This window comes from Ceratotherium simum, chromosome 3 (genome assembly GCF_057802395.1).
Source record: "Ceratotherium simum simum isolate JZ-2026a chromosome 3, ASM5780239v1, whole genome shotgun sequence".
Lineage (NCBI taxonomy): Eukaryota > Metazoa > Chordata > Mammalia > Perissodactyla > Rhinocerotidae > Ceratotherium > Ceratotherium simum.
Genome location: NC_141902.1, coordinates 54,095,325 through 54,113,922, shown reverse-complemented (window position 1 = coordinate 54,113,922; position 18,598 = coordinate 54,095,325). Strand labels below are relative to the sequence as shown.

At 37.5% G+C, this 18,598-nt stretch overlaps 1 protein-coding gene across 9 annotated transcripts in view; it reads left to right on the top strand.

Moving 5' to 3' along the window:
• The first annotated feature begins 3,216 nt into the window (after window positions 1-3,216).
• Window positions 3,217-18,598, top strand: part of BNIP2 (BCL2 interacting protein 2) — a 42,020-nt gene continuing 26,638 nt past the window's right edge. For 8 of the 9 annotated variants that reach the window (XM_087427957.1, XM_087427933.1, XM_087427929.1 and 5 more), the window contains exons 1-5: window positions 3,217-3,349; window positions 10,521-10,627; window positions 13,981-14,048; window positions 14,532-14,708; window positions 16,706-16,882. In XM_087427957.1, coding sequence (XP_087284083.1) covers window positions 10,578-10,627; window positions 13,981-14,048; window positions 14,532-14,708; window positions 16,706-16,882 — 472 coding nt within the window. In that variant the 5' untranslated portion in view covers window positions 3,217-3,349; window positions 10,521-10,577. The remainder of the gene's footprint in view (window positions 3,350-10,520; window positions 10,628-13,980; window positions 14,049-14,531; window positions 14,709-16,705; window positions 16,883-18,598) is intronic. The other variant, XM_087427962.1, reaches the window with a different exon arrangement.

Genomic DNA, 18,598 nt, shown 5'->3' with positions numbered 1-18,598 from the left:
CTGGTCCAAGGTTGGAGGGCGGAATGGGGAGCAGGTGCAGACTCAGCACCTCTTCAAGTCTATTTGGCTGAGTGCTTTTATTTTGATGTACAAAGTATGACAAAGTAACATGAATAATTTTAACACACATACTAAAGCATATATTCAAATGAGTGTCGTCCTTCTCAAAGTTGTTCTTTTAGGACTTATCATATTGATGCTGCCATGGTGCAGGACATGTTTCAATCTCTTCTTTTCGAGCACAACTATAAAGTAATAATTGATTGTTTTTCCATGTCATGCATTATATTGGCTCTGAATAAATTCTTAGCATGAAAAAAATCCCTTTTTAATCTGGCCTTTGACTACTTATTTTTGTTACTGGCCATTCACCTCACTCACGTTCCCACTGCTCGTGCTCCAGTCATGATGAACAATGTGCAGTTCCTAGATGCCTCTGTGCATTTGCATATGCCATTCCCTCTGCTTGGAAGATCTTCCTCTTATTACTAAGCTTGAGATCACCTCCTTCGGAGAGTCTTCCTTTATCGACCTCACCTCCCACCCCTCAATCTGTTTAGCTCCCTTCTATTTAGCTGCACCTTGGAAGTAAATCCACCAAATTGTTTACTGTCTTTGCTTGCCCCTTATCTGACTAGTCTGTGAGCTCCCTGAAGGCAGACACTGTGTCATTTTTATCTGTACCCTCAGGGCCCAATAGTATTGACTCACAATATTGTTCAATAAAGGGTTTGCCCAATGATGGTTTGTGAATGGATATAACAGTTTGTCAAAAGGTTTGTGAAGGGATACTTGAACTAAGTGGGTAACCTAGGATGACAACTTTGAAGGTAAACATTCATTTGATTGAGTCCTAGTTGAGTTCAAGAATCAATGGATTATTCAATAAATAATGTTAGGCACACTATTTTGTCAGTTTAGTAAAAATCAGATTCCCTACTTCATATCATAAGCATATATACAAAATTCCAGTTAGATTTAATGTTCATATTTTTTAAGATGAAAATATTAACAACTATATATTGTATAATTTTAGGGTGAGGAGGGCCTATTTAAATATAACACCAAAGCCAGAAACCACAAAGGAACAGGTTGATGGTGGCTCTGAGCTAACGTATCACTTTCCAAATGATACCTTCTACTTAGCGTCTAGAAGCCACACTTTCTTTCCCTCTCAATTATTTTCCAATTTTTAAGAGTCTAAATATCTGCCTACTCAAGGAGGCACATAGAACAAACTAGTATTGGTAAAAATACACTTAAGATTATCCCAAAAGTCTGGAAACACAGGGAAAATAGTGTCTTTTTATACTTTTTTTCAGATTAACAATTAGACCCACTGATTAGAGGTATTTCACCTAAAAAATATACTGAGCATATTATTTTAAAATGTAATTAGTATTTTGTTTGAAAACAAGTTAGTCCTATGTTTCTGACTTGTTGGACACTCTATGAAGTGTTGTTTTTAACAACAAAAAAATGGAGCCACCTAAATATTCAATAAGTAGTTGTTAGTACATAAATTATCCATAATAAAAATTATGGTGTTAAAATATACTTATTGGCCTGAAAAGGAGTTCATAATATACTTTTAAATGAAAAGAAAAAAATTAGATTATAAACTATTAGGTACATTAATTCACTTTTATAAAAACATACATATGCTATTTATACAGTTATATGTATACAAAAATCTGCAAAGATATACATAAATGTATTAAGTGTGATTATCTTTTTTACCTTATCTGTAGTTTCTAATGTTTCACAGTAAGTATGGATAATTCATGAGATGGGGATAAAAAGACAAATACTAGTATGGCTTACTCAAAACCAAAGCAAACACTGACCAAGCTTACTAAACAATAAAGTTACTGAAATTAAAAAGAAACTAAAGATTACAAAAATCACATAACTGCATATGACTTCAAATGATTTTCTGCCACCCTGTGGGGAATACTACTCATTGCAAGACTGAAATAAGCAAAATACAGAACTACAAAAAATCCGTAACTAAAGATGAAATTGCTTACAGGAGCATAGCCCAAGAAGTTGTTTAGCTAAGGCTCTGTTGATCAGTTTTGGTTGTTTTCTCTGCTAGCTTTTTAAAAAATTTCCAGAATGGGGGAAAATAATAATACCTAACACTTATATACGATTACACTACACAAAGCACTGTTCTAACACATGACTTTATCTCAAAAAAACCTATCAAGTAGGTATTAATTTTTCCCATTTTATAGATGAGATACAGAGAGTTTAACCCCCCACCAATAGTGAGTAAATGTTGCTAAAGCTATGTAAACCTGGGAGCTGCATTTTTGGGTCAATGATTTAAATTTTTAAGCTTTACAGTTCCCCTCAAGCCCCACCATTCCCTAATGCCTTACCCAAATAGTTGACTGCTACACCTTTGTAGGGATTTAGTGGGATTTCTGAGAGGGATTATGATGTTCTCCAAACTAATCTTATTTCCTTGAAGCTGTAGAGCAGTCTTGCTACTCAAAAGTATGATCCACAGACCCGGGCGTTTCAGAGAACTGTTCGTTACTGGTCCACGAGACAAGTACAGAAATTGAGAGAAGCGTTTAGAAACCTTTATACCAATTTAACAGGTAATTTTATGGCTGCTGACTCTAACGATAAAATGTCTGATATTTTAATTTTTTCTGACCAAAGCATGGCCCACAACCAATTGGAAATTTTAAAAAACTATAAATTGATCAATCCCTACTTATTGTATATAGTTTGTATCGTATATAGTATATATATAGTTTGAGAAGCACTGTTGTAGAGTAAAGCTGTTCACCCTCGAGCATTTTACCAAACTCTTCTGAGGTTTAATTCCCCAAAATGTGGCCTCAGATATTTTTCCTCCCTTATTTTCATCCATTTTATAACATACAATTATCGTAATGATCAATAAAGCTAACATAAAGAATACAAAAATGGCTCTTTGAGACTTGAGGATCCACTCCCAGCGAGCAAGGAAGCACCTGCAGCCTCAGAGGCGCCGCCAAGGCGTCTCCGCGCCCCGCCCGCCCGGCGGGAGCGTGGGGGCGGCAGCTTGAGGGGACGAGGGAGGGACTCCGGGGCTTCAAGAAGACGCCACGCCTCCGCCGGCCGCCGCGCCCGGAGAAGGTCGCGATGCTGTCATTTCCGTCGGGGCTGCTCTCTGCATCCGGGTCAGCCGCTGCCGCTGCCGCTGCGGCCGGGAAACTGGGCCCGGGTCTCTGCCGCGGTCCGAGGGGAGCGGGCTCCGCTCGGCGCTACCTTCTGCGACCTGGCCGTCAGCCCCACGTCGCCGGCCTGGAGGGGCGAAGAAGACGAGGGGGCCAAGGCTTCCTCCGGGGTGAGTGCGGCCCGGGACGACTGGGCACGGCGGGTCTGGGCTGCGAACGGCCCTGGGGGCGGCCGTCTGAGGGGCGCGTGCCCCCGGCCGGCCCGAGAGAGGAAGCCCAGAGGGTTATCCGCTGTAGGGGGCGCCGTGGAACCTGCCCGGGAGGCGCTTCCCGGATCCCCGCCCAGCTGGGGCCCCCGCCCTTGGCTTGGCTCCGGTTTGCAGTTGCCGTCGTTGCCCCCCACCCCTTTTCCGTTTGTGGTGGTTGTGCTCGGGATGGAACCTGCCCCCCTGTCGGCCCTCCGTCCCACACTCCGGTCTGGGTGCGGTGACGGGGCCACACTGGTCCCGTGTTTATGACCAGCGTCCGTCCTGGTGCAGAACAAAGAAACGGACGTCTGATGTGCCTCGTCCCCCTCGGGGAACAGACACGGAAGCAGCATTTGTAATCAGGGCTTTCTTTAACAGACCTTCCTACGTGAAAAGCCGAGTTCCGGGGTGGATTCAGACACGGCCCTTTGCTGAAATGGTTTGGGTTTGCTGGACACATATGATGCCACTGGAGATCCACTAGATCAACTCATGTTAAACCAGACGTTAATTTGGGTCTGTTAGTCGCTTTAAGATTTTTTTTTTTTATTTTTTTTTAATTTTATTTTTCCCCCCAAAGCCCCAGTGGATAGTTGTGTGTCGTAGCTGCACATCCTTCTAGTTGCTGTATGTGGGACTCGGCCTCAGGATGAACGGAGAAGTGGTGCCTCGATGCGCACCCGGGATCCGAACCCGGGCCACCAGCATCGCAGCGCGCGCACTTAACCACCAAGCCACAGGGCCGGCCCTGTTAGTCGCTTTAAGCTTCCCTTGCCTGCCTGGTCCGGGAGCTCTTTGAGAGCACAGCGTTTCTCGTGTTCATCCAGGTAGTCATAGCGCCTTCCATATAGTTAGTTGAATGAAGTGTGTGATTGCATTTTAGTGCTTTTTTTATCCTTGCCTTTTCTGATTAGGACCTCTATTTCTCTTAAAGGTAAATTACTTATTTTTTTTTTAATTAAACTCGTTCTTCTTTTAAAATTTTATAAGAATTTTGCGATTTGTCGATGGGCATGTTTCCTCAAAATTATAACTGAAGTTACCCGATTTAGTTACCCTGAAGACTATTTTTCTGATGATCTTGCACATCCTTCTCCCTTCTTGTCATTTTACATTTTCTCGAAACTATTCATAGTCTTCGTAATCTCTTCTACTGCAGCCTAATATTGTTGGGCTTAGACAGGAAGTATGACAGGTCCACTTCTGCAAACATGGAACTTGAACTAGATCATCATAAGTCAGTGCTACTGTAATCTTTAGGCGGTACAGGACCTCTGAAGCTGAGTGTAACCAAATCTGGCATTACAAGCTTATTCTGTATAAAGTTGCCAGTGAACTGGAGAGTGTGCTGTATTAGAAACAGTCTAGGTCTAATCTAGGAACCAGAATGTAGTGTCATTTGCCTCATATATAAGATAAAATGGGGATAATAACACCACAACTTTATATCTCACATGTTGGTTGGAACATACGAGATGATGAATGTGCAGGTGGTTAGTAAATGTGAAAAGCACTCTTTGGAAACGTGGTTCTGTTCATTCCATCTGGAGTAGTGCTGGTAGATGGAGCAGCAGGAGGAAGGCTTCTAAGAAAGGACGTGTATGTAGCCAGATCCGATAAATTAACCTTGGCTGACAGTGGATTGAAAGATGTCTTTTTGGGGCCCACCCGGTGGCATAGTGGTTGGGTTCACGCTTTCCACTTCAGCGGCCCGGGGTTTGCGGGTTCGGATTCCGGGCGGGGACCTGCTCACTGCTCATCAAGCCATGCTGAGGCAGCGTCCCGCATAGAAGAGCCACACCTCTACAACTGTGATACACAACTATGTACTAGGGCTTTGGGGAGGGAAAAAAAAAAAGGAAGATTGGCAACAGATGTTAGTGCAGGGCCAATCTTCCTCAAAAAAAAAAAAAGTCTTTTTAAGCTTACATCCTATAAAACAGAATACTAGTATAATATGATGATAGTAATATTCCAAAATTATAATTTTATATTACAACTAATATTTATAACTCTACAGCAAGGTGTTAGAAATCAGTTATTAGACTTTAATCGTTTTAAAGATCTCAGAGCATCTCCAGCATGTTCTGCATACTGATAATTTAATAAATGTACCTTTTATAGGAGACATAATTATCCTTTGCTTTATTTTCACAATTTTAAGAAAAGTTGGCACCATTGTAATTTTTCTTGAATTTTGTGTTAACATTCCTGATGAAGTATCTCATTTCATTCTTTTTTTTTAATTGAGGTATAATTGACATAACATTAGTTTCAGGTATACCACATAATTCGATATTTGTATATATTGTGAAGTGATCACCACAATAAGTCTAGTTAACATCCATCACACATAGTTATAAATATTTTGTGATGAGAACTTTTAAAGTTTACTCTGTTAGCAACTTTCAAATATGTAATATAGTATTCTTAACTATAGTCACCATGCTGTACATTACATCCCCAGGACTTACTTATTTTTCAAGTGGAAGTTTGTACCTTTTGACCCCCTTCATCCATTTCACCCACCCTCTGCCTTTGGCAACTACCAATCTGTTCTCTATCTATCAGCTTTCTTTTTTTTTATTTTTGATTCCACATGTAAGAGAGATCATATGGTATTTGCTTTTCTCTGTCTTGACTTAGTTCACTTAGCATAATGCCGTTAAGGTCCATCCATGTTGTCACAAATGGCAAGATATCATTCTTTTTTATGGCCAAATAATATTTGTGTGTGTGCATGTGTGTATCACATTTTCTTTAGCCATTCATGCATCAAAGGGTACTTAAGTTGCTTCCATAGCTTGGCTGTTGTAAATAATGCTGCGGTGAACTTGGGGGTGCATATATCTTTTTGAGATAGTGATTTCACTTCCTTCAGATAAATACCCAGAAGTGGAATTCATATGGTAGTTCTATTTTTAATTTTTTGAGGACCCTCGCTACTGTTTTCCATAGTGGCTCCACCAATTTACATTCCCCAAAACAGTGCACAAGGGGTCCCTTTTCTCCACATCTTTGCCAACACTTATTTCTTGTCTTTTTGATAATAACCATTCTAACAGATGTGAGGTTATATCTCATTGTGTCATTTCGTTCTTAAAAACCTACATGACCTTGCTCTCAAGGAAGCAAGCATACAGGATTTTTCTGTAGGTGTATTTCTCATAAAGGATTTTTCTTCATAAACATATAGGCTGGCCTAAAGTATTTTTCTGTAGTGCAACCAGTGTTGCCAACCTCAGAGGAAAAAGTGAACACACATTAAGTCCTTTCATTTAGATGGGAAAAGTGAAAGGCTTGCTTGGGCATTTCCTTCTGCCAACTGTAATTGATTTCAGCATCGATGGTGATTACTAGCATCTGTTCTACCAGCATTGTTAAACTACATAATGGTAAAGTTGCCACGTATAATTATAATTTACAATTCAGACAGTTCTAAATATTATCTTAATATTTAATTTTTGCTTATATTGCTAAGCTGCATAGGGAAATCCCCTTCCTCATTTTGGTTGAATTTACCACCAGACCTCCCTTCTGAAGCTGTGTCAGGAGCTTGATTTTCAACCTCACTGAGGTCAGTGGCTGTTTTGAATTTATCTCCGTGACCTCCACTGATAACTGGCATAAATAATGATGTGCCACCACTACCACAAGTCTGTTGAGACATCAGGTTATTCCTGTTGCATTAGGTTGTTTTAACAAATGGCATCTTAAAGTGTTATTTCCCCATTCTAGTTTACCAAATCTGTGAACAAAAAATGGGAAACAACCACAGTTAACTTGTAAGTCAGCAATATCCTGATTTCTTTCAAAGTGGTTGTTCTTATATTGCTCTTTCTTGTTTGTTTCCTGTTCTTACAGCTGCTGATGATAAAGTGCTTCCAAGAACAGTACTCTCTCAATTGTTTAAACTTTTTATCTACCTGGTGTGCTTTTCCCCCTAAAATTCGTAATGAAATGTTTGAGTGAATCTATCTTCATCTCTCCTCCTAGGTTCTGTTTAACTGGCTTAATTATTTATCCCCAAACTAAATATCCTTGTCCATATGCTGTGGTGTGTTAACATCACATGATTCAATATGATATTAAAGTAAAAATTGAATGAATCTGCTGAGAGAGCTGAAGGACTTGGGCTCTCTGTGTTAAGAGGAACTATTTTCGAGTGATAGACTTGTTCAAGTGGGAAAGCTGCTAAAAGACATGGTTTGTCTTCTAGAATTTCACAAAATATATATTTCCTCTTACAAACGAGGAATAATTTTAACAACAGAAATTGATATTGCATGTATGTGGGTTCTCCAAATATTTTCGTTATACTTTTTGGGGGGGGTAACACATAACAGGAAGCCTATTTAATAAGAAAAATAAGCCTAAGAGATTGGGCAAAACAAAGGCTTGCTATCCAGTATTGTACCTTTCAGTTAAATATTTATTCATTTAACTAATATTTACAGGCCTATTTTGTGCCAGGTACCACTAGGTGTTGGAAGTATAGCAGGAGCAGCTTGCAGTCACTGCTTTTATTTTTGAAATACTAAATATTTTTCTGAGTATGTGGGATATTTGAAAAAGACACTCAGAACATCCTATTTTTCCAACACCCAGTGAAAAGGTGAGACAAGATAGTAGAAAGCTTTTCTGATTATTGAATTTAGGAAAATGTATTAGTTCACTTTGGAGTGGGTATCACAGAGTTGAGAAAACATTGAGAAGTATAGTGAGTTAAAAATTTGAAAGAGACTGTCAGTTTTCAACCTTTAGTAATAGAATGCTTCAGTCTCACTTGAGCATTAATTCTAGAGTAACAAGTATTAAGTATTTGGTGCTTGTTGGCCATAATTTTGGGGTCTTTTCTACTAGTTCTGTGTTCCAAGTAGAAGAGATTGTTTGGTAAGGTAGATATGCCTTTTTTGTTCATTTTCCTCTCTACAGAGAGGAAAGCTGTCAGAATAATCTGTGAAGTCATCATTGAAGATGTGTGTTGATTACTTTAAAATTAGAAACAGAGAAACTAAGTCAGTCAAGATTATTGTACTTGAAGTGTGTTTTGCAGTAATTTCTCAAAATTACCTGGCTCGGTGTTTTCCCAGAGAATTAAAAGTGCCTTACTCCTGTATATAAATTAACTGGCTTTTCCAAGCAAATACGTTGGTGAGGAAAAGACAGCATTTGCCATTTTTTTGTGCTTGCAAGTGGGTCCTCAAAAATTTAAACCTTTTGAGAATGTTTGAAGCCTTCCCTTGAGCATAAGTAAGAAGAGACCCTCCCAGTCTTGGCAGAGATATGAATTTAGTTTACCATGTGAAATCTAACACTTTAGAAAATTTCCAGGGTAATTTTGTTGTTATTGTTCTGGAACATAACGCATTTTTTGTACAACTTTGTGCATCTGTTAAATGTTGTAATGACATAGCAAATAAGGCAACCATAAAATATGACCACATCTTTGTTTTAGAAGACTAGTTGAAGTGAACATGAACAGCTGCCACCATTTGTTTTGTTTTTTTGCTGAGGAAGATTAGCCCTGAGCTAACATCTATGCCAGTCTTCCTCTATTTTGTATGTGGGTCGCCACCACAGCGTGGCTGATGAGTGGTGTAGATCTGCGCCCAAGATCTGAACCTGTGAACCTGGGCTGCCGAAGCAGAGCATGCCAAACTTAACCACTATGCCATCGGGCTGGCCCCTGGCACCATTTGTTTTATTTGATAAGTATTTTAAAAAGTTATACATACATGGTTTTAGAAGTCACATCGTTTAGAAGGATTTACTATGAAAAGCATCAGCATCCCCATCCCACCCTCTTTCTTCTTCCACTGGTGTCAACTACTTTTAACTTTGTTTTTAATACTTCTAGTGATATCTAGTGATACTTTCTATATCTTAAGAAATATATGTTTTACTGCTTTTTAAAAAATAACTTTAGTCATCTATTGACTTACTCTCATGTGGGTGAACTAAATACTCATTTATACCTCTTGCCCCCTAAAGTTGTCACAGTTTTTGTTGCACTGTTAACCAAGTTGATCTTCCTGACTTCTTAAATAATATACTTAAACTTCTATTTCTTATTCCATCAACCAAACCAATGTCTAGATTCCTCATTTTGTAAAATGAGGATATTGGTACCCACGCCCTTCCTTGGAAAAACTAAAACTAAAATTTATGGCCTAAGTTAAAATACGTAGTTGCATGAATAGAAATATTCGCTAAGTTCAGTGTCTGAACACTTATGCTGAACTATATGAGAAAAGCTTGGTATAGATGTGAAGCAAATCAAAATTTAGCATAATTATTTTATTGGACAGTTACTGAATAGCCTTCTTCAAGTGGCTCAGAAATTGTGTCATTGAAACTATAGAGAAGGAAATATAAAAGACAGCACACTGCTTTGCTCTGCTGAATCATGAAAGTGTAAATGTTGTGTACTAGTGTTCAATTTCTTATGTCTATCCAGAGGACTGAAAATTTAATTATGGATCTAGAGTAGACAATATATTTATTTACTTTTATTCCTTATGTCCTAATTGTTTTTACATAATTTACAATACCTAATAAATTTTAAATCACAACCTGGGAGGCACATGCATATATGCAACTGAGACAAATATTTTCACTGCACAATATCCTTACTACAAACAGTAATTGCTTTACTAGAAGTTATACTCTGACTGTTTTCTATTCTAATTCTTTAAAAAAAAGGAGTAGGGGCTGGCCCGGTGGCATAGTGGTTAAGTTCATGCACTCCGCTTTGGCGGCCCTGGGTTCGCAGGTTCAGATCCTGGGCACGGAGTTACGCACTGCTTATCAAGCCATGCTGTGGCAGGTGTCCCACATATAAAATAGAGGAATATGGGCACAGATGTTAGCTCAGGGCCCATCTTCCTCAGCAAAAAAAGGAGGATTGGCAACAGATGTTAGCTCAGGGCTAATCTTCCTCACCAAAAAAAAAAGGGGGTAGTTGCAAACCAATAAATTGATTTCATGACGAAGGTAGAGGTGTGAACAAAGGTATAAGATTATTGCACCTTTTCAGCAGATGAAAAGTAAAGTGGAAAATAAGTTGTTATAAATTTTTCTCTTTTCACAGGACATTGGCTCTCTGGATTATCAGGAGTTTGTAGTTGACATTGAGTCCAAGCTGAGAATGGAAGGTGTGGAACTTAAGGAAGAATGGCAAGATGAAGATTTTCCAATGTGAGAAATGCTTTTAAATGAAAACAAATTTAAAACAAAATTTCAAAATTTCTCTATTGAGATGTCACTTATTAAATGAACATTGGGCTTCTTAAAGAAACCCAGTATTGCAGGGTGTTCATTTGGTACTAGGAAATGAAAGTTCCTTCCCAACAGTTAGACTAATTCTCTTGTATTTTACTTTGCAACCAAACATATATGTGATCTTCTGTAATCTTTCATTTTTGTTTTGAACATTTAAGTTTCAAAATTTTTGTTGTTTTAAACAATGCTTTAATATGGTATTTTTTAAACTAGAGTCTGAGGGGTTCCTGGGAGAAGGGGATCTTTAGGTGTCTGTAAGAATTGTTAAATTTTGTGCTTTTGTTTTAAGAAATGACTTATTAAATAAGCAAGAATTTTCTAGATCATCTGGCCGGCTAACTTGACACGTTTGCATTTGTATTTACAATTTTATTGGCACCAGTCAAGTTAAGAGAACAGGAGCAAAGGCAGACCTTATATTGAAACAATGTTTCTGTGCCATGAGGATCAGAAGACCATCTCAGTGCACAGGAAGGTCCTTTAGCAGTTGGAATATGAACAGCTGGTGGGAGTACTGAGTCATTGCATAGCACATGTTGGTAATAGTAATATAGAAATGCTGAGCTCAAAAGATTTGTAGTCATCATTACCATATTCCCAATGTGAGTGACGATTTAGCTTCATCATACATTGTGTCATACATCACATTAAATTCATGTAATGAATTATATTTGTTTTATAGGTTGTGTATACTTTTTATGTTTGTTTTATAGTTGTATTTAAGAGCAGTTACATAAGGAATTTATATATACTTTTATGTGTTGCTTATATAAATATGTAAGTCAACTCTGACAGCCTGAAAATTTTTTCTTTAAAAGTGGTTTGTAAAAGATAATACCATTTATAATTGCATCAAAAAGAATAAAATATCTAGGAATAAATCTTACCAAGGAGGTGAAAGACCTATACAATGAAAACTACAAGACATTATTGAAAGAAATCAATGATGACATAAAGAAATGGAAAGACATCGCATGCACATGGTTTGGAAGAATAAACATAGTTAAAATGTCTATATTACCTAAAGCAATCTACAGATTCAATGCAATCCCAGTCAGAATCCCAATGACATTCTTCACGGAAATAGAAAAAAGAATACTAAAATTCATATGGGGCAACAAAAGACCCCAAATAGCTAAAGCAATCCTAAGAAAAAAGAACAAAGCTGGAGGCATCACAATCCCTGACTTCAAAACATACTACAAAGCAATGGTAATCAAAACAGCATGGTACTGGTACAAAAACAGACACACAGATCTATGGAACAGAATTGAAAGCCCAGAAATAAAACCACATGTATACAGACAGCAAATTTTCGACAAAGGAGCTAAGAACATACAATGGAGAAAGGAAAGTCTCTTCAATAAATGGTGTTGGGAAAACTGGACAGCCACATGCAAAAGAATGAAAGTGGACCATGTGCTATCACCATTCACAAAAATTAACTCAAAATGGATCAAAGACCTGAAGGTGAGACCTGAAACTATAAAACTCATAGAAGAAAATATAGGCAACACACTATTTGACATTGGTCATAAAGGAATCTTTTTGGATGACATGCCTACCCAGACTAGGGAAACTAAAGAAAAAATAAGCAAGTAGGACTTCATCAGATTAAAGAGCTTCTACAAGACAAATGAAACCAGAATTAAGATGAACAGACAACCCACCAGCTGGGAGAAAATATTTGCAAAAACATATATCTGACGAGGGGTTAATCTCCATAATATATAAAGAACTCACACAACTGAACAACAAAAAAACAAACAACCCGATCAAAAAATGGGCACAGGAAATGAACAGACACTTCTCCGAAGAAGATATACAGATGGCCAGTAGGCACATGAAAAGATGTTCAACATCACTAATCATCAGGGAAATGCAAATCAAAACAACACTAAGATATCATCTCACACCCGTTAGAGTGGCTATAATCACCAAGACAAAAAACAACAAATGTTGGAGAGGATGTGGAGAAACAGGAACCCTCATACACAGCTGGTGGGAATGCAAACTGGTGCAGCCTCTATGGAAAATGGTATGGAGGTTCCTCAAAGAATTAAAAATAGAAATCCCCTATGATCCAGCTATCCCACTACTGGGAATCTATCCAACGAACCTAAAATCAACAATCCAAAGAGGCTTATGGACCCCTATGTTTGTTGCAGCGTTATTCACTATAGCCAGGAAGTGAAAGCAACCTAAGTGTCCCTCAACTGATGATTGGATCAAGAAGATGTGGTATATATATACAATGGAATACTACTCAGCCATAAAAAAAGACAAAATTGTCCCATTTACAACAACATGGATGGGCCTGGAGGGTATTATGTTAAGTGAAATAAGCCAGAAAGAGAAAGACAAACACTCTATGATCTCACTGATATGTGGAATATAAACCAACACATGGACAGAGAAAACTGTATTGTGGTTACCAGGGGCAGTGGGGGCAGGGGGTGTGCACAGAGGGTGAAGGGAGACATATATATGGTGATGGACAAACAAGAATGTACAACCCAAAATTTCACAATGTTATAAACTATTTAAAACATCAATAAAAAAAAAAAGAAAGGCATAAGAGCATTTCTTGAGGGGAAATCAAAGTTATCTAGATAATCTTGATGCTGTTAAGAAAAATTATCTAGAATTTAAAAATAAGGCTACAGGAAAACTGCTTATTTTCTCAATGTTGTAACAGAACATTGTCTTATTTGGGGATGTACTTTTGTTTTGATTTACTATTTGCTATTTATTAGGGTCAAGCCTTTGTGAAATGGATGTGTTTAACATGTAGACTTTATCACAAAATTTCTGTTCTGAAGAAAGATGACTCTGAAGCTTACGGCTTTATTGCCCAGCAGCACATTAAACAGTTTTGCGTGTAACTCAAAAAAAAAAAAGTGGTTTGTAAATTGCTAAAGCTTAAGAAACACTGCTGGGCCGGCCCTGTGGCTTGGTGGTTAAGTGCGCGCGCTGCAATGCTGGTGGCCTGGGTTCGGGTCCCGGGTGTGCATCGAGGCACCACTTCTCCGTCCATCCTGAGGCCGAGTCCCACATACAGCAACTAGAAGGATGTGCAGCTATGACATACAACTATCTACTGGGGCTTTGGGGGGAAAAAAATAAAATAAAATAAAAAAAAAAAAAGAAACACTGCTTTATTCAGTTTTCCACATAATTGTTTCTATAAGCTATTTTTAATAGATCTTTGAACTTCAAAAAAAATTTTTTTTAATTTCTGGGTTAAAAATTATGTCTGTGTCTTCTAGACCTTTACCAGAAGATGATAGTATTGAAGCAGATATATTAGCTGTAACTGGATCAGAGAACCAGCCTGGTAAGAACTTGACACTTTTAGTTTCAATGAAATGATAGACTTTGTGCTATTTTTGAACATGTTTCTTTGTCAAGCTAAAAAATATACTCAGTTTTTGTTTCATCATAGGGAGCCAAAGGATAAATTGAGTGTTTAGAGAAAGCATTTTTGGAATCCTTTGGAAATCTAACTTTCTAAAAACATACCCTTGGTTTTTGTAAATTTCTACAATAAAGGGATGAGAGGAGATCATTTTTAGTAGTAAGAGGTGGCTATAAGGTCTGCCTCTGTTATTTAAAAAGACATATCCTTGCTGGGATACATCATCTTGCTGTGATGTAGAAGCAATAGTGATCAAGATTCCAAGTGTAAACTAGTGCTCTGGGATTGTGTTTAATTAATGTGATTTTTCTCAAGAATGAAATGGTTAAAATTTTCTCTTTTTCAACTTGAGCATCAAAGCATTTCTTCTAATACATCTTTCACTTTGTTTACCCATTCCAGGCTCACTAGAAGTTAATGGAAATAAAGTAAGAAAGAAACTGATGGCCCCAGACATTAGCCTGACCCTGGATCCTAGTGATGGCTCTGTGTTATCAGATGATTTGGATGAAAGTGGGGAGATTGACTTAGATGACTTAGACACACCATCAGAGAACAGTAATGAATTTGAGTGGGAAGGTAAATGTTTCATTGTTTTTATCTGAGCTTTAATAAATGTTTGTCTTTATGTACATACATGTTTTTACAGTGGCATTCTCATATTAGGATAATTGGAAAAACTTAAAACTTGATCATGAAACCAACTTAAATCAATGCTTAAGGGATATTGTTGAAATATGATGTTATTCTTTCTAAAGTTCATATATTTGTTACTAAGGTATGAAATTCTGCTAACATTGAATATTCTCATGGTTTTCAAAACTATTAATAGTAGGTTACACAGGTGGCTTAATTTTTTTTCTTAATGGCCCAGTGCTATGAAGGTATGTTTTTTTCATGTTGCTCCCAAAATATTGGTTAATAATTATGGCATGTTCTTTTATTTAGCTGATCAGCTAAGAAAAAGAGCTTTGAAGAGACATAATTTAGGGAATGTGCTAAAAATAGTTAAGGGTTTGCAGAGAGGGAGTTCTGAAGGGAGTTCTTTGAGGGTGATTTTTTAAATAGATTTGCCTGATGGTGCTGCACTTTGTAAACAACCAACTTGAATTAATGTATACTCAGCCCCCAAATCTTATATTCCTTATCATTGGTTGTTTAGAATTCAGAGGAATTGGGATGTGTTCTGCTTTGCATGCCTTCTTTAATTAGATAATTGCTATCTGCAGTATCTTTATATAGTTGTTAATAATTTATGTATATTCCATCTTTAAAATGATGTTTACTTCAAAGCAGTGTTTAGCACTAGGTATCTTATCTGCAGTAAAGGGTAAGATCCTTGATATGCTGTATCTTTTGTTCCTTTTTTCTTTCCTGTTTTACTGGTTCAATAAGCAGTCCAGTAATAAGCAATATTTTATAAAGATAACTGAAATAGTTTTCTGCCTATGTGTTTTGTCTCTTCTTTCTTTAATGCTGCTGTAGTCATTTCCTGGAAGGATATTTTCCATTAACAGCTTTGTCTGGGAAACAAACAACTAACATGCAGTAGGTTACCCCTCCCCCCATCTTTTGGTAAGGACTATGATACTAAAATTTTGAAAATCATTACTTCATTAAAAATCAGCTAAAATGCAATCTTGAAGTATAAATTTTACCTAATCATTGGTGCTTATGCTTTGGCTAATGTCAATTTAAAATAGACTTTTGCATGTACACTTCAGAATATTATCAATACATTTCTGCTTTATAAAGCTGATCAAATCAGAAATAATCATTGACTAGTTAACCACTTTCTATCTGGTATTATAATGTTTGGGGAATAATTTATATGATGAACAATAACAAAAAACAGTTGGGTCCCAGATAGTTACTTTAAGTAACCAATAGTGGAAACTGTCATGGACAATGTTTTTTGGTTTTTTTTGTTTGTTTTTGTGTGAGGAAGATCAGCCCTGAGCTAACATCCATGCTGATCCTCGTCTTTTTGCTGAGGAGGACCGGCTCTGAGCTAACATCTATTGCCAATCCTCCTCCTTTTTTCCCCCAAAGCCCCAGTAGATAGTTGTATGTCATAGTTGCACATCTTTCCAGTTGCTGTATGTGCGACTCGGCCTCAGCATGGCCGGAGAAGCGGTGCGTCGGTGCACGCCCAGGATCCGAACTCCGGGCCGCCAGTAGCGGAGCGCACGCTCTTAACCGCTAAGCCACGGGGCCAGCCCGACAATGTTGTTTTAAATAGAATCTGGAAAGACATTGTAGGGCCAGTGTACTAAGATTTGATGGCTGTATAAATTATCTTTTCTGAACTTGTGGATGTACATTGCACTGTGATTAGGTGCTTTCTGAATTAGGCAATAGAAAAACTGTAAAGAACCATGATTTCCAAAAACATAAAATGGCCTCATATCAAGAGCAAGCCTTTTCCTATACTAGGGAAGAAATAATTAAAATCCCACAGAAGTGTAATGAAAAATTCTCTGAACAATATAATTAGATAGTAAAGTGGTTAACATGTAATTTGATTTTTATTGTATAAATAATAATTTGTGATTCAAAAATCTTTATTTTGACAGATGATCTTCCAAAACCCAAAACTACTGAAGTTATTAGGAAAGGCTCAATTACTGAATACACAGCAGCAGAGGAAAAAGAAGATGGACGACGCTGGCGTATGTTCAGAATTGGGGAACAGGACCACAGGGTTGATATGAAGGCAATTGAACCCTATAAAAAAGTTATCAGCCATGGAGGTAAGAGTTACAAAGATTGTTCAGATTTTTAAGTGCAATATCAGAAATCTAAATGCTTAAAGAAACTCTCCTTTGAGATATTACATAATTTTGAAAGCATAATAAAGATTTACCATGTCATTTTAGAAACATAACAGGTTTGAAGTAAAAGGGTAAAACCAACATTTAAAAATTGTTAATACATGCATACAGTAAGTTGAAAAGGTCGAAGATTGTGCAGTGGAAGCTGTCTCCCACCCCTATTCCTAGGCCCCCAAAACTGAGACTTTACTTTCTCCCCTTTTTATCTAATTATACTTTATATAGAGTGAAGTGCCCTAATCTTTCTCTTTTGTAATTGCAAATTTCTTTTTTTTTTTCAGCCTTATTGTGATATAATTGACATATAATATTGTATAAGTTTAAGGTGTAAAATATGTTGATCTGATACATTATATATTGCAAAGTGATTACCACCATAGCGTTAGCTACCATCTGTATCACGTCACTTAATTACCATTTCTTTTTTGTGGTGAGAACATTTAAGATCTACTCTCTTAGCAACTTTCAAGCACATAATACAATATTATTAACTATAGTCACCATGCTGTACGCTAGATCACCAGACCTTATTCATCTTATAACTGGAAGTTTGTACTTCTTTTTGTGAGGAAGAGTAGCCCTGAGCTAACATCTGTTGCCAATCCTCCTCTTTTCGCTGAGGAAGACTGGCCCTGGGCTAACATCCATGCCCGTCTTCCTCTACTTTATATGGGACACAGTCACAGCATGGCTTGATAAGCGGTGCGTAGGTCCATGCCCAGGATCCAAACCTGGGAACCCTCCGCTGCTGAAGCATAGCTCGCGAACTTAACTGCTACGCCACTGGGCCAGCCCCATGGAACTTTGTACTTTTTGACTAGCATCTCTTCTTTCCTCTATCTCGCAGCCCCCGGTAACCACCAGTCTAGTCTCTGTTTCTGTGAGTTCCGCTTTTTTAAATTCCACATATAAGTGATATCACACAGTATTTGTCTTTCTTCTGTCTGACTTATTTCACTTAGAAATGCTCTAATCTTATGAGTTTGACAAATGCCCATATAACCATATATACCCCTGTAACCTACATCCCTAGACATATGGAACATTTTCATTGCCCCAGAACATTCTCTAATAACTCTCTCTCAATGAATACCCCCTCTTCAGTAACTACTATTCTAATGTCTACACTGATGACTAGTTTTGCCTATTCTAGAATTTCTTGTAACTGGAATCATATAGTATACACTCTTTTGTTTACTTCTTTGGTTCAGCATGTTTTTGAGATTCATCCATATTGTTGCATGTATCTGTAGTTTATTCCTTTTTATTGCTGAGTGGTATTCCATTGTATGGATAACCCACAATTTGCTTATCCATTTTTCTTTTGATGGACATGTGTGTTTCCAGTTTGGACTTTTATGATTAAAACTGCCATGAACATTCTTGTACAAGTCTTTTGTGGATATAAGTAAAACTTGGCTTTTTAAACTATGACTCTTAATTTACCTTAAAACCCTGAAAAAATCAAATAGCTTTACCACCAAGTAGAGAACTAGTTCATTCCATGTTTCTATGGAGCACCTACTTTGCCTATTTGTGGGGTATACAAAAATATAAGACTTTGTCCCTTCCCTTAAGAAATTTACAAGTCAAATAGGGAAAGCTATGCAAGTACAATTATAACTTATATCAGTC